Source organism: Xiphophorus couchianus, chromosome 8, assembly GCF_001444195.1.
Source record: "Xiphophorus couchianus chromosome 8, X_couchianus-1.0, whole genome shotgun sequence".
Taxonomy (NCBI): domain Eukaryota; kingdom Metazoa; phylum Chordata; class Actinopteri; order Cyprinodontiformes; family Poeciliidae; genus Xiphophorus; species Xiphophorus couchianus.
The window spans coordinates 24,086,450-24,101,631 of record NC_040235.1 but is presented as its reverse complement, the minus strand read 5'-3'; the positions used below and the strand labels follow the sequence as shown (position 1 = coordinate 24,101,631).

The 15,182-nt window shown below is 42.2% G+C and overlaps 1 protein-coding gene and 5 non-coding genes across 6 annotated transcripts; 1 reads left to right on the top strand and 5 right to left on the bottom strand.

Annotated features, from left to right (window-relative positions):
* Positions 1-1,407: 1,407 nt before the first annotated feature.
* Positions 1,408-1,598, bottom strand: LOC114150258 (U2 spliceosomal RNA). The gene has a single exon (XR_003596697.1). It is a non-coding gene; the product is annotated as a U2 spliceosomal RNA (small nuclear RNA).
* Positions 1,599-3,682: 2,084 nt separating this feature from the next.
* LOC114150257 (U2 spliceosomal RNA) lies at positions 3,683-3,873 on the bottom strand. The gene has a single exon (XR_003596696.1). It is a non-coding gene; the product is annotated as a U2 spliceosomal RNA (small nuclear RNA).
* A 2,084-nt stretch (positions 3,874-5,957) lies between these two features.
* Positions 5,958-6,148, bottom strand: LOC114150256 (U2 spliceosomal RNA). Its single transcript, XR_003596695.1, has one exon. It is a non-coding gene; the product is annotated as a U2 spliceosomal RNA (small nuclear RNA).
* Positions 6,149-8,232: 2,084 nt separating this feature from the next.
* On the bottom strand, positions 8,233-8,423 carry LOC114150274 (U2 spliceosomal RNA). The gene has a single exon (XR_003596710.1). It is a non-coding gene; the product is annotated as a U2 spliceosomal RNA (small nuclear RNA).
* Positions 8,424-10,090: 1,667 nt separating this feature from the next.
* On the top strand, positions 10,091-14,690 carry LOC114149071 (thimet oligopeptidase-like). Its single transcript, XM_028024638.1, has 5 exons — positions 10,091-11,708; positions 11,928-12,032; positions 12,454-12,556; positions 12,637-12,797; positions 12,978-14,690. Exons 1-5 carry the CDS (start codon positions 11,358-11,360, stop codon positions 13,263-13,265), a joined length of 1,008 nt encoding a protein of 335 aa, XP_027880439.1. The 5' UTR covers positions 10,091-11,357; the 3' UTR covers positions 13,266-14,690.
* Positions 10,508-10,698, bottom strand: LOC114150273 (U2 spliceosomal RNA). The gene has a single exon (XR_003596709.1). It is a non-coding gene; the product is annotated as a U2 spliceosomal RNA (small nuclear RNA).
* Positions 14,691-15,182: the final 492 nt, after the last annotated feature.

Here is a 15,182-nt window from a genome sequence, read left to right as displayed (position 1 = left end):
TTAAATAAAGCTAAGTGGGTTTAAAATGACAGTTTAGAAATAAACTAACCAAATTAATTGTGTTGATCCACCTCAAAAAAATCATGCAAAAAGTGTAAGCAAAAGAAATCTGGGAGACTTTGCACATGCAAATTTGCATGCAGCCTTTTGTGCTGTGGAGGATAAATAGGTGACTGCTTCACCTATTTAGTTCACAAGAACTAATGGCATTTATTTCAGTCATAATCTTGCGGGGGGGTGACCAAGGTTCCATCACTATGTGACAGCTGGTCAGCAAACCTGGCAAACATGATTGACATGGCAGCACTGAATGCACATGTGCTTTATCAGGCATGCATTGGGGTGCAGGAGAGACGGGTGGACTTCCTGGTTGAGCTTGCAAAAGAGTTCGGTAACTCTCATGTGAGTGAGAAGAAGGCACACGAGGAGAAACTGCTTCGGCAACAACCTTCCACACCCAGCTCAGGCAAAAGGGCGAAGTGTCAGGTCAACCATCGATGCAGGATGCCTGTCCTGAGGCCGAAACATCATCAGTGACCCCTCACACCCCCACCATGGACTGTTCTCCCTGCTGCCCTCTGGAAAGAGGTTCCGCAGCATCCGGTGCAGGTCCACCTGGTTCCGAAACAGCTTTTTCCCACTTGCCATCAGACTGCTGAACTCTTAACTGGACTGCACTCAAAAACTGGTCTCCACTTTATACCTTGCACATGTACAGAGCTAAATAACTTCTATTTTACTGTCAGTCCTGCACTTTATATTTTATATTTAGATTTATATTCATATTTTATTTTACTCACAACATTGGAACCTCACAACATTGTCCTGAGCCGTATGCAACAAAATTTCGTTCTGTATACACCCTGTGCATGCAAAATGACAACAAAGTCAGTCGAAGTCGAAGTCTAAGGAACAATTGTGCAACTATGAGATGCGTTGAGGCCATTACCAGGGTACTTATAAAGTAATGGCCTTATTTACAGAACAAAAGCACCTGCTAGATAAAATCCTTCAGGTCAGTCGGCCCATGTCTTGACTCCAAAGGTAGAAAGGCCATTTGGCATTTCTCTAGTACTCCCAGTGGCCTCAATTTGAAAGTGCTAGGACAAAAAAGTGGGTAACGAGAAAGAGGGAAGACATGCGGGAAAGGTCATCAGGCCGGGATTCAAACCTGGCAGCGTCGAGGACTAAGGCCTCCTTACGTTGGTTGTGCTTGACCCCTGCGCCACCACAGCACCTCCATGTGCATTTATTTTAACGGGAAACCTTGTTCTACTACATAGAAACTAAGATGGACTTAAGCTGGCAGCAAAAAAAGTTGTAGTTTTTAAATCCAAAACTTCATAAGGACAAGAGCAAACCTGCAAATTCACTTGCAGCATTTGTTTATTTTCATTTAACATTAAAGGGGGGTGCACCGTTCCTGGAGGTACTGCAATACCAGGTCGATGCGTGGAGTGGACGGAGCAAGCCCCTATTCCATCTCCCTGTTCCAAAAATCAATTTAATATATGGTCCCCGGGTAGGGGACGTATCAGATATTAAACTGATAAGAACAGATACTACACTTGATCTTAGCCAAAAGGCCGAGAAGCGATACCACATAACTGGGGAGGAGACCATATAAATCTGATCCACCCCATTCCGACTCACAGTTTAGAAACTTTAACATTTTATCACTCACAAAACAAGTAGCGTGAATAGAAATTGTTGTTTGTAAATCGCTGATGTTGGTTTGGAGTGGAAAATAAAGATGAATGAGCCAAATCAAACTAAAAGCTTGCGTGAAAAAGAAACCGATTTGCTTTGTTTCTGGTCACATGACATGCTTATAGCCAATAGAAAGCCTGAAGGCTGAAAGTCGTTTTTTTTTGGTTCTAGCACTAGGAGTACTAGGGTTTTCGATTTCTCCCCAGACTTACTGAAACAGAGCCAAAAGACCCTGAGTCCAAACTGACGACTCTGATGGCTCAAATTAGCATCCCTTCGTCAATTGTAAATGTGGCCGTTGACCGTCAGGCCAGAAGGTAGGAGTGTGAATAGTCCATGTTGGGGGTGGGTATCTGTGATACCAACAGGAGATCAGATCTCCTGTCTAGTTTTGAAGCATACATGAAGTGTTTTTGGAGAGATGTGACCTTTTGCAGCTGATCCATGATGTTGTGCTGCATTATCCAGGTCATTTTGCCAAATGTACATAGAGTTTGCAAAACATACATTCTGTTTCAAGAAATATGCAAAGGTTTTTCTAAAAGAAATTAGTAATGTTTTTCTTTTAAATAAAGCTAAGTGGGTTTAAAATGACAGTTTAGAAATAAACTAACCAAATTAATTGTGTTGATCCACCTCAAAAAAATCATGCAAAAAGTGTAAGCAAAAGAAATCTGGGAGACTTTGCACATGCAAATTTGCATGCAGCCTTTTGTGCTGTGGAGGATAAATAGGTGACTGCTTCACCTATTTAGTTCACAAGAACTAATGGCATTTATTTCAGTCATAATCTTGCGGGGGGGTGACCAAGGTTCCATCACTATGTGACAGCTGGTCAGCAAACCTGGCAAACATGATTGACATGGCAGCACTGAATGCACATGTGCTTTATCAGGCATGCATTGGGGTGCAGGAGAGACGGGTGGACTTCCTGGTTGAGCTTGCAAAAGAGTTCGGTAACTCTCATGTGAGTGAGAAGAAGGCACACGAGGAGAAACTGCTTCGGCAACAACCTTCCACACCCAGCTCAGGCAAAAGGGCGAAGTGTCAGGTCAACCATCGATGCAGGATGCCTGTCCTGAGGCCGAAACATCATCAGTGACCCCTCACACCCCCACCATGGACTGTTCTCCCTGCTGCCCTCTGGAAAGAGGTTCCGCAGCATCCGGTGCAGGTCCACCTGGTTCCGAAACAGCTTTTTCCCACTTGCCATCAGACTGCTGAACTCTTAACTGGACTGCACTCAAAAACTGGTCTCCACTTTATACCTTGCACATGTACAGAGCTAAATAACTTCTATTTTACTGTCAGTCCTGCACTTTATATTTTATATTTAGATTTATATTCATATTTTATTTTACTCACAACATTGGAACCTCACAACATTGTCCTGAGCCGTATGCAACAAAATTTCGTTCTGTATACACCCTGTGCATGCAAAATGACAACAAAGTCAGTCGAAGTCGAAGTCTAAGGAACAATTGTGCAACTATGAGATGCGTTGAGGCCATTACCAGGGTACTTATAAAGTAATGGCCTTATTTACAGAACAAAAGCACCTGCTAGATAAAATCCTTCAGGTCAGTCGGCCCATGTCTGGACTCCAAAGGTAGAAAGGCCATTTGGCATTTCTCTAGTACTCCCAGTGGCCTCAATTTGAAAGTGCTAGGACAAAAAAGTGGGTAACGAGAAAGAGGGAAGACATGCGGGAAAGGTCATCAGGCCGGGATTCAAACCTGGCAGCGTCGAGGACTAAGGCCTCCTTACGTTGGTTGTGCTTGACCCCTGCGCCACCACAGCACCTCCATGTGCATTTATTTTAACGGGAAACCTTGTTCTACTACATAGAAACTAAGATGGACTTAAGCTGGCAGCAAAAAAAGTTGTAGTTTTTAAATCCAAAACTTCATAAGGACAAGAGCAAACCTGCAAATTCACTTGCAGCATTTGTTTATTTTCATTTAACATTAAAGGGGGGTGCACCGTTCCTGGAGGTACTGCAATACCAGGTCGATGCGTGGAGTGGACGGAGCAAGCCCCTATTCCATCTCCCTGTTCCAAAAATCAATTTAATATATGGTCCCCGGGTAGGGGACGTATCAGATATTAAACTGATAAGAACAGATACTACACTTGATCTTAGCCAAAAGGCCGAGAAGCGATACCACATAACTGGGGAGGAGACCATATAAATCTGATCCACCCCATTCCGACTCACAGTTTAGAAACTTTAACATTTTATCACTCACAAAACAAGTAGCGTGAATAGAAATTGTTGTTTGTAAATCGCTGATGTTGGTTTGGAGTGGAAAATAAAGATGAATGAGCCAAATCAAACTAAAAGCTTGCGTGAAAAAGAAACCGATTTGCTTTGTTTCTGGTCACATGACATGCTTATAGCCAATAGAAAGCCTGAAGGCTGAAAGTCGTTTTTTTTTGGTTCTAGCACTAGGAGTACTAGGGTTTTCGATTTCTCCCCAGACTTACTGAAACAGAGCCAAAAGACCCTGAGTCCAAACTGACGACTCTGATGGCTCAAATTAGCATCCCTTCGTCAATTGTAAATGTGGCCGTTGACCGTCAGGCCAGAAGGTAGGAGTGTGAATAGTCCATGTTGGGGGTGGGTATCTGTGATACCAACAGGAGATCAGATCTCCTGTCTAGTTTTGAAGCATACATGAAGTGTTTTTGGAGAGATGTGACCTTTTGCAGCTGATCCATGATGTTGTGCTGCATTATCCAGGTCATTTTGCCAAATGTACATAGAGTTTGCAAAACATACATTCTGTTTCAAGAAATATGCAAAGGTTTTTCTAAAAGAAATTAGTAATGTTTTTCTTTTAAATAAAGCTAAGTGGGTTTAAAATGACAGTTTAGAAATAAACTAACCAAATTAATTGTGTTGATCCACCTCAAAAAAATCATGCAAAAAGTGTAAGCAAAAGAAATCTGGGAGACTTTGCACATGCAAATTTGCATGCAGCCTTTTGTGCTGTGGAGGATAAATAGGTGACTGCTTCACCTATTTAGTTCACAAGAACTAATGGCATTTATTTCAGTCATAATCTTGCGGGGGGGTGACCAAGGTTCCATCACTATGTGACAGCTGGTCAGCAAACCTGGCAAACATGATTGACATGGCAGCACTGAATGCACATGTGCTTTATCAGGCATGCATTGGGGTGCAGGAGAGACGGGTGGACTTCCTGGTTGAGCTTGCAAAAGAGTTCGGTAACTCTCATGTGAGTGAGAAGAAGGCACACGAGGAGAAACTGCTTCGGCAACAACCTTCCACACCCAGCTCAGGCAAAAGGGCGAAGTGTCAGGTCAACCATCGATGCAGGATGCCTGTCCTGAGGCCGAAACATCATCAGTGACCCCTCACACCCCCACCATGGACTGTTCTCCCTGCTGCCCTCTGGAAAGAGGTTCCGCAGCATCCGGTGCAGGTCCACCTGGTTCCGAAACAGCTTTTTCCCACTTGCCATCAGACTGCTGAACTCTTAACTGGACTGCACTCAAAAACTGGTCTCCACTTTATACCTTGCACATGTACAGAGCTAAATAACTTCTATTTTACTGTCAGTCCTGCACTTTATATTTTATATTTAGATTTATATTCATATTTTATTTTACTCACAACATTGGAACCTCACAACATTGTCCTGAGCCGTATGCAACAAAATTTCGTTCTGTATACACCCTGTGCATGCAAAATGACAACAAAGTCAGTCGAAGTCGAAGTCTAAGGAACAATTGTGCAACTATGAGATGCGTTGAGGCCATTACCAGGGTACTTATAAAGTAATGGCCTTATTTACAGAACAAAAGCACCTGCTAGATAAAATCCTTCAGGTCAGTCGGCCCATGTCTTGACTCCAAAGGTAGAAAGGCCATTTGGCATTTCTCTAGTACTCCCAGTGGCCTCAATTTGAAAGTGCTAGGACAAAAAAGTGGGTAACGAGAAAGAGGGAAGACATGCGGGAAAGGTCATCAGGCCGGGATTCAAACCTGGCAGCGTCGAGGACTAAGGCCTCCTTACGTTGGTTGTGCTTGACCCCTGCGCCACCACAGCACCTCCATGTGCATTTATTTTAACGGGAAACCTTGTTCTACTACATAGAAACTAAGATGGACTTAAGCTGGCAGCAAAAAAAGTTGTAGTTTTTAAATCCAAAACTTCATAAGGACAAGAGCAAACCTGCAAATTCACTTGCAGCATTTGTTTATTTTCATTTAACATTAAAGGGGGGTGCACCGTTCCTGGAGGTACTGCAATACCAGGTCGATGCGTGGAGTGGACGGAGCAAGCCCCTATTCCATCTCCCTGTTCCAAAAATCAATTTAATATATGGTCCCCGGGTAGGGGACGTATCAGATATTAAACTGATAAGAACAGATACTACACTTGATCTTAGCCAAAAGGCCGAGAAGCGATACCACATAACTGGGGAGGAGACCATATAAATCTGATCCACCCCATTCCGACTCACAGTTTAGAAACTTTAACATTTTATCACTCACAAAACAAGTAGCGTGAATAGAAATTGTTGTTTGTAAATCGCTGATGTTGGTTTGGAGTGGAAAATAAAGATGAATGAGCCAAATCAAACTAAAAGCTTGCGTGAAAAAGAAACCGATTTGCTTTGTTTCTGGTCACATGACATGCTTATAGCCAATAGAAAGCCTGAAGGCTGAAAGTCGTTTTTTTTTGGTTCTAGCACTAGGAGTACTAGGGTTTTCGATTTCTCCCCAGACTTACTGAAACAGAGCCAAAAGACCCTGAGTCCAAACTGACGACTCTGATGGCTCAAATTAGCATCCCTTCGTCAATTGTAAATGTGGCCGTTGACCGTCAGGCCAGAAGGTAGGAGTGTGAATAGTCCATGTTGGGGGTGGGTATCTGTGATACCAACAGGAGATCAGATCTCCTGTCTAGTTTTGAAGCATACATGAAGTGTTTTTGGAGAGATGTGACCTTTTGCAGCTGATCCATGATGTTGTGCTGCATTATCCAGGTCATTTTGCCAAATGTACATAGAGTTTGCAAAACATACATTCTGTTTCAAGAAATATGCAAAGGTTTTTCTAAAAGAAATTAGTAATGTTTTTCTTTTAAATAAAGCTAAGTGGGTTTAAAATGACAGTTTAGAAATAAACTAACCAAATTAATTGTGTTGATCCACCTCAAAAAAATCATGCAAAAAGTGTAAGCAAAAGAAATCTGGGAGACTTTGCACATGCAAATTTGCATGCAGCCTTTTGTGCTGTGGAGGATAAATAGGTGACTGCTTCACCTATTTAGTTCACAAGAACTAATGGCATTTATTTCAGTCATAATCTTGCGGGGGGGTGACCAAGGTTCCATCACTATGTGACAGCTGGTCAGCAAACCTGGCAAACATGATTGACATGGCAGCACTGAATGCACATGTGCTTTATCAGGCATGCATTGGGGTGCAGGAGAGACGGGTGGACTTCCTGGTTGAGCTTGCAAAAGAGTTCGGTAACTCTCATGTGAGTGAGAAGAAGGCACACGAGGAGAAACTGCTTCGGCAACAACCTTCCACACCCAGCTCAGGCAAAAGGGCGAAGTGTCAGGTCAACCATCGATGCAGGATGCCTGTCCTGAGGCCGAAACATCATCAGTGACCCCTCACACCCCCACCATGGACTGTTCTCCCTGCTGCCCTCTGGAAAGAGGTTCCGCAGCATCCGGTGCAGGTCCACCTGGTTCCGAAACAGCTTTTTCCCACTTGCCATCAGACTGCTGAACTCTTAACTGGACTGCACTCAAAAACTGGTCTCCACTTTATACCTTGCACATGTACAGAGCTAAATAACTTCTATTTTACTGTCAGTCCTGCACTTTATATTTTATATTTAGATTTATATTCATATTTTATTTTACTCACAACATTGGAACCTCACAACATTGTCCTGAGCCGTATGCAACAAAATTTCGTTCTGTATACACCCTGTGCATGCAAAATGACAACAAAGTCAGTCGAAGTCGAAGTCTAAGGAACAATTGTGCAACTATGAGATGCGTTGAGGCCATTACCAGGGTACTTATAAAGTAATGGCCTTATTTACAGAACAAAAGCACCTGCTAGATAAAATCCTTCAGGTCAGTCGGCCCATGTCTGGACTCCAAAGGTAGAAAGGCCATTTGGCATTTCTCTAGTACTCCCAGTGGCCTCAATTTGAAAGTGCTAGGACAAAAAAGTGGGTAACGAGAAAGAGGGAAGACATGCGGGAAAGGTCATCAGGCCGGGATTCAAACCTGGCAGCGTCGAGGACTAAGGCCTCCTTACGTTGGTTGTGCTTGACCCCTGCGCCACCACAGCACCTCCATGTGCATTTATTTTAACGGGAAACCTTGTTCTACTACATAGAAACTAAGATGGACTTAAGCTGGCAGCAAAAAAAGTTGTAGTTTTTAAATCCAAAACTTCATAAGGACAAGAGCAAACCTGCAAATTCACTTGCAGCATTTGTTTATTTTCATTTAACATTAAAGGGGGGTGCACCGTTCCTGGAGGTACTGCAATACCAGGTCGATGCGTGGAGTGGACGGAGCAAGCCCCTATTCCATCTCCCTGTTCCAAAAATCAATTTAATATATGGTCCCCGGGTAGGGGACGTATCAGATATTAAACTGATAAGAACAGATACTACACTTGATCTTAGCCAAAAGGCCGAGAAGCGATACCACATAACTGGGGAGGAGACCATATAAATCTGATCCACCCCATTCCGACTCACAGTTTAGAAACTTTAACATTTTATCACTCACAAAACAAGTAGCGTGAATAGAAATTGTTGTTTGTAAATCGCTGATGTTGGTTTGGAGTGGAAAATAAAGATGAATGAGCCAAATCAAACTAAAAGCTTGCGTGAAAAAGAAACCGATTTGCTTTGTTTCTGGTCACATGACATGCTTATAGCCAATAGAAAGCCTGAAGGCTGAAAGTCGTTTTTTTTTGGTTCTAGCACTAGGAGTACTAGGGTTTTCGATTTCTCCCCAGACTTACTGAAACAGAGCCAAAAGACCCTGAGTCCAAACTGACGACTCTGATGGCTCAAATTAGCATCCCTTCGTCAATTGTAAATGTGGCCGTTGACCGTCAGGCCAGAAGGTAGGAGTGTGAATAGTCCATGTTGGGGGTGGGTATCTGTGATACCAACAGGAGATCAGATCTCCTGTCTAGTTTTGAAGCATACATGAAGTGTTTTTGGAGAGATGTGACCTTTTGCAGCTGATCCATGATGTTGTGCTGCATTATCCAGGTCATTTTGCCAAATGTACATAGAGTTTGCAAAACATACATTCTGTTTCAAGAAATATGCAAAGGTTTTTCTAAAAGAAATTAGTAATGTTTTTCTTTTAAATAAAGCTAAGTGGGTTTAAAATGACAGTTTAGAAATAAACTAACCAAATTAATTGTGTTGATCCACCTCAAAAAAATCATGCAAAAAGTGTAAGCAAAAGAAATCTGGGAGACTTTGCACATGCAAATTTGCATGCAGCCTTTTGTGCTGTGGAGGATAAATAGGTGACTGCTTCACCTATTTAGTTCACAAGAACTAATGGCATTTATTTCAGTCATAATCTTGCGGGGGGGTGACCAAGGTTCCATCACTATGTGACAGCTGGTCAGCAAACCTGGCAAACATGATTGACATGGCAGCACTGAATGCACATGTGCTTTATCAGGCATGCATTGGGGTGCAGGAGAGACGGGTGGACTTCCTGGTTGAGCTTGCAAAAGAGTTCGGTAACTCTCATGTGAGTGAGAAGAAGGCACACGAGGAGAAACTGCTTCGGCAACAACCTTCCACACCCAGCTCAGGCAAAAGGGCGAAGTGTCAGGTCAACCATCGATGCAGGATGCCTGTCCTGAGGCCGAAACATCATCAGTGACCCCTCACACCCCCACCATGGACTGTTCTCCCTGCTGCCCTCTGGAAAGAGGTTCCGCAGCATCCGGTGCAGGTCCACCTGGTTCCGAAACAGCTTTTTCCCACTTGCCATCAGACTGCTGAACTCTTAACTGGACTGCACTCAAAAACTGGTCTCCACTTTATACCTTGCACATGTACAGAGCTAAATAACTTCTATTTTACTGTCAGTCCTGCACTTTATATTTTATATTTAGATTTATATTCATATTTTATTTTACTCACAACATTGGAACCTCACAACATTGTCCTGAGCCGTATGCAACAAAATTTCGTTCTGTATACACCCTGTGCATGCAAAATGACAACAAAGTCAGTCGAAGTCGAAGTCTAAGGAACAATTGTGCAACTATGAGATGCGTTGAGGCCATTACCAGGGTACTTATAAAGTAATGGCCTTATTTACAGAACAAAAGCACCTGCTAGATAAAATCCTTCAGGTCAGTCGGCCCATGTCTGGACTCCAAAGGTAGAAAGGCCATTTGGCATTTCTCTAGTACTCCCAGTGGCCTCAATTTGAAAGTGCTAGGACAAAAAAGTGGGTAACGAGAAAGAGGGAAGACATGCGGGAAAGGTCATCAGGCCGGGATTCAAACCTGGCAGCGTCGAGGACTAAGGCCTCCTTACGTTGGTTGTGCTTGACCCCTGCGCCACCACAGCACCTCCATGTGCATTTATTTTAACGGGAAACCTTGTTCTACTACATAGAAACTAAGATGGACTTAAGCTGGCAGCAAAAAAAGTTGTAGTTTTTAAATCCAAAACTTCATAAGGACAAGAGCAAACCTGCAAATTCACTTGCAGCATTTGTTTATTTTCATTTAACATTAAAGGGGGGTGCACCGTTCCTGGAGGTACTGCAATACCAGGTCGATGCGTGGAGTGGACGGAGCAAGCCCCTATTCCATCTCCCTGTTCCAAAAATCAATTTAATATATGGTCCCCGGGTAGGGGACGTATCAGATATTAAACTGATAAGAACAGATACTACACTTGATCTTAGCCAAAAGGCCGAGAAGCGATACCACATAACTGGGGAGGAGACCATATAAATCTGATCCACCCCATTCCGACTCACAGTTTAGAAACTTTAAAATTTTATCACTCACAAAACAAGTAGCGTGAATAGAAATTGTTGTTTGTAAATCGCTGATGTTGGTTTGGAGTGGAAAATAAAGATGAATGAGCCAAATCAAACTAAAAGCTTGCGTGAAAAAGAAACCGATTTGCTTTGTTTCTGGTCACATGACATGCTTATAGCCAATAGAAAGCCTGAAGGTTGAAAGTCGTTTAAAGTAAAGCACTCTCCTTGCTTACACAGAAGTTTAAACATTAGCATAGCTGTTATACCCAATGGCTACTATTCAAGCCATTGGATTTACATTTGAATACATTGAATACAGCTGTATGGTTGAAATTAATGAAGCCTTTCACGGCTTTTGGCTCTACATAATGAGCTTACAGCGGTCTCTAGTGGAGAGTGAGAGCCTGTTCAGCACAAACTAAACATTGAGTTTTCTTGAGTAAGTTTACACATAAAATGATACAAGAAAATATTCTTGCTACTTTTAATTTATTGTTTAGGGGCACAGTCAGGCCTTCAGATGCACACATACAAATACAATTATTTAAAAAAATGAAAAATTCATGAAAGGAAGTGGAACTTTTGGGCATCACAGTTGATGCAGGTGCTCATGCGCCATATTTTAGGGCGACAGTTTCAAAGGCAGTTAAAATTAAACTTAAAGGGAAAAAAAGGCTGTTTTGTTCGTTTCAAAAAAATCTTCTGGACTGCTCTGTTGTGTGTAGTGGATTTTCCCTTGCTTATGTTTTATATGGTATGCAAATGCTTGAAGTTCTCAGTGGTTTCTTTGTGTTTCCTAGCATCCCGCCACGTTCTTGACTTCCCTCAGTATGTCTGTCCCAACAAGGAGGTTCGATCGGCGAGCACAGAGGCAGACAAGAAACTATCTGAATTTGACGTGGAGATTAGCATGAGGGAATACGTGTTCAAGCGTATGATGGCCTTGCAGGTACATGTTGTTACTAGAAAATACAACAAAACATCTCATGGATCATCAATTGGGATACTGCCTCCCCTTTTTTAGTTCTGATTAATCCTTGGATGGAAAATAATTGTTTCATATAGTCAGTGATGTCTAGTGCTACTGAACGTTTTTTTGTTTTCTTTTTCTTTTAGAATGGCCTCAAATCCACCAATAAGATGTTTTGTGTGATGTGTGTTTTGGCAGAAAAAGTTTCAAGACAATCCTTCAACTGAAGAAAAGAGATTCTTAGACAGACTGGTTACACTGGGCCAGAGGAAAGGACTGCATCTGTCTAAAGAGATACAGCAGGTGATCTCACAGATACTAACGATGAACATTTATTCTAACATTTATTGTACCACAGCACTAATTGTAGGACAATTTAAGGTATGATTGATGAAACTCTGTGCATTATTCTGGACAAGCTATTGGTTATTTTTATGGAAGTGCAGTCAGTGGGAAGTTGGTGCTTCCTCCTGGATGCTGAGAATAAGGAGATTAGGTTACGAGCTTTGTACTGCACTGCCTTCATAAATTGGGTTCCTCGACATTCGGTCTCAGATCTAAATATACTACAAAAGGTTTTCTTATATTTTGCCTTGTTTGGTGTATGTTATGCTATCTCCTTTGTTTTTTCTGTGAGAGATTGTCTTTAAATAGTCTGTAGTTATGTTTTCGTTGATTGTCTCAAATTTTGGTATAAAAAATGTCTTTCTTCAATTTTCCTTAGGAAGTAAAAAAAACCTCCAAGCTTATCAGTGACCTCTCCATAGAATTCAACAGGAATCTGAATGAGGACAATACATTTCTTGTTTTTTCCGAGCATGAACTGGGTAAAAGCCTGCTTGCATTAATCAGTGCCTCATGCAAAGAAGTGCAAGACATTCATTCTCACTTTGTTCACCTGGCGAAGGAGGCCTCGCTGAAATCTATCTCAATGGTCTGGAGAGGACAGCAGAGGGGAAGTACAAGGTGACGCTGGAATATCCCCACTACCACCCCCTGATGAAGAGGTGCCACAATCCTGAGACCCGGAGGAAGATGGAAACAGCTTTCCACAGCAGGTGTAAACAGGTGAGTAATTCCACTTACCAACAACCCCATTCTCTCAAAAAAAATTAAGATTCGAAAGTTTAAAGCTATTTATAGTGTTTGAACAGAAATCCTGAATTATCTTTTTGTTAATTAGTCGTTTCTGACAACATGATTCAGGTGTTTTTTTTTTGTTTTTTTTTGCTTTCTACTTTCCCCCAGGTGAACACGGCGATTCTTGAACAGCTAATCCAACTAAGGGCAAAGGTGGCAGACTTACTTGGTTACAGCAGCCATGCAAACTATGTGCTGGAGATTAACATGGCTAAACACGCAGGCAATGTGTCCGGCTTTATAGGTACGAGCCTTCTGATACCTCGACCTCACACAAATACATATGCCGTAATTTATGTGGCATGTAGGCTGCCAAGAGCGTGCCACAGTACATGTCTTACAGTTGTGTTACTTGTGTTAGAAATCGAAATGCGTGTGTGTGTAACTTGTATTTAAAACCTTGTGGGGACCATTTTCTGGACACATTGAGACGTTGTGGGGACCCACAGCTCCTTGTGGTCCCCCCAAGGGGAATTGCTGTTTTGGGGATAGGGGTTACATTTAGGACTAAGGTGTGAATTGAGTTTTGGTTAGATATGTAATGGTTAGGTTTAGGGGTCAGAGGTGGTTTAGTGTCACAATCACGTCCCCCTGAATTGGTGCATTGACCAAAACAGTTTGGTGTAGGGAGTCAAAGGCAAGGCACCGGTCAACGCATGTCATTCTAATGCAGGGGTCACCAACCTTTTTGAGACTGGGAGCTACTTCACGGGTACAGAGTAACACGAAGGGCTACTTGTTTGATACATACATAAATTTTCTTGGCTCAGCCTTTATAACAATAATACATATACATATATATAATTACATGCGGTCTAATCATATTAATGTTAGGGACTACTCACATAGTTATCAGTAAGGGCAGCTATGGTTAATTGCTTTTATGTGACCAGAAGTTCTTAGTTCATAGTTTAAAGTTTGATTCCCTTTGGAGCTTTTCTGTGTGATTCTAAATTGCCTACAAGTGACTGAGAGTTTGGATTATTCCAGTAGCACCTGCAGCTGCACGGCTGTATGAGTACCTTGACATATTCCTTTGCATAAAAAAAAAAAAAACATGCAATAAAGAATAGTTATTGCATGTTTTATTATCTAATCCTCTTTACTATTAACAAAATTATGGAGAAAAAAAAATCTGCGTCAAAGCATCTTGTACATAGCGCAAAAGGCTAAATCTTATTGGTCACTCAGTTTACTTTTGTTAATTTGGCGCTTTTTCTGTGAGCTAAAAATGAATGAGCTCTTCCCGTTGTTCTAAGGGAAGAAGGTGCCTGAGCTTTTTACCATGCAGGGTTCTGACGGGGTCGCTGGACTCTAGAGCCCACAAAAAAAAAGACCTCCTGGAGGGGGGAAAAAACAACTACGAACACTGACCAAAGAGCAACAAGCAAGAAGTAACCAAGCACAAGGCGCTCACCATGACTGTTCTCACCCTCTTTCCCACTGCATGCAGCCAGGCAGCCATTTTGAACGAAAGCGCGCCACGTTGAACGAAAACAATCAATGAGCAATGCGCATGCTCTGCGTGCTCTTTCGTTCTTGTGTTTTATTTATTTGCTAATTAAATAAATATCAATGTATATAAATCAATAAAATAATGATAGCTACTGCAGTGTACGCAGAGCATTACAAGAGCAAAGAACGGCTCTCAGTGAGGCTCCAGTCCTTTCTTCTTAGTACAGAGAAGTTCAGGAGACTCGGATCGTTCGTGAATGTCTCGTCACTATATTGCTGACTTTTGGACACCGTGTTGTCCCATATATGCGACACGTTACTTAACACCTCTGCACAATAATTAAGCAATGAGTGACTTTTTTTTTACATCGTAAATGATGTAAAAAAATCATTGTAAATCTCTGTACAGCTAGCTTTGCTAACATCTCTGTACAGCTAGCTTTGCCAACATCACGTTAACGGAGCTTACCTTTCTTTGAGCTTCTTTTCTAAGTGACGAAACAAGTTAAATCTAGTCCCCACCGTCTGTGAAAGCGAAGCGCTGCTGAATTAGCTGCCGGATTTCTTATGATTTATGCTGCGCAATTCTATTACTGACGATTAGACATCGTCTGCCGTTCAAAGAAACCCACTGCGCATGTCTCGCAGCGGCGTGCGAGTGAAAGGTGCGGAGGGGGTAACAGAAACACGTAATGGAGCTTTGGAACTGACGTCACTGCGTGTGACGTTTACGTCGCTGGGCGCCATCTTGTATGACCACATACCAAAACAAACTTTTTCCGGCGTTTTCATTGTGCTACCGACCGCAGTGAAGTTGTTTCAAGTTGGATATTGAATATTCGCGCTCCGCGGAGTAAG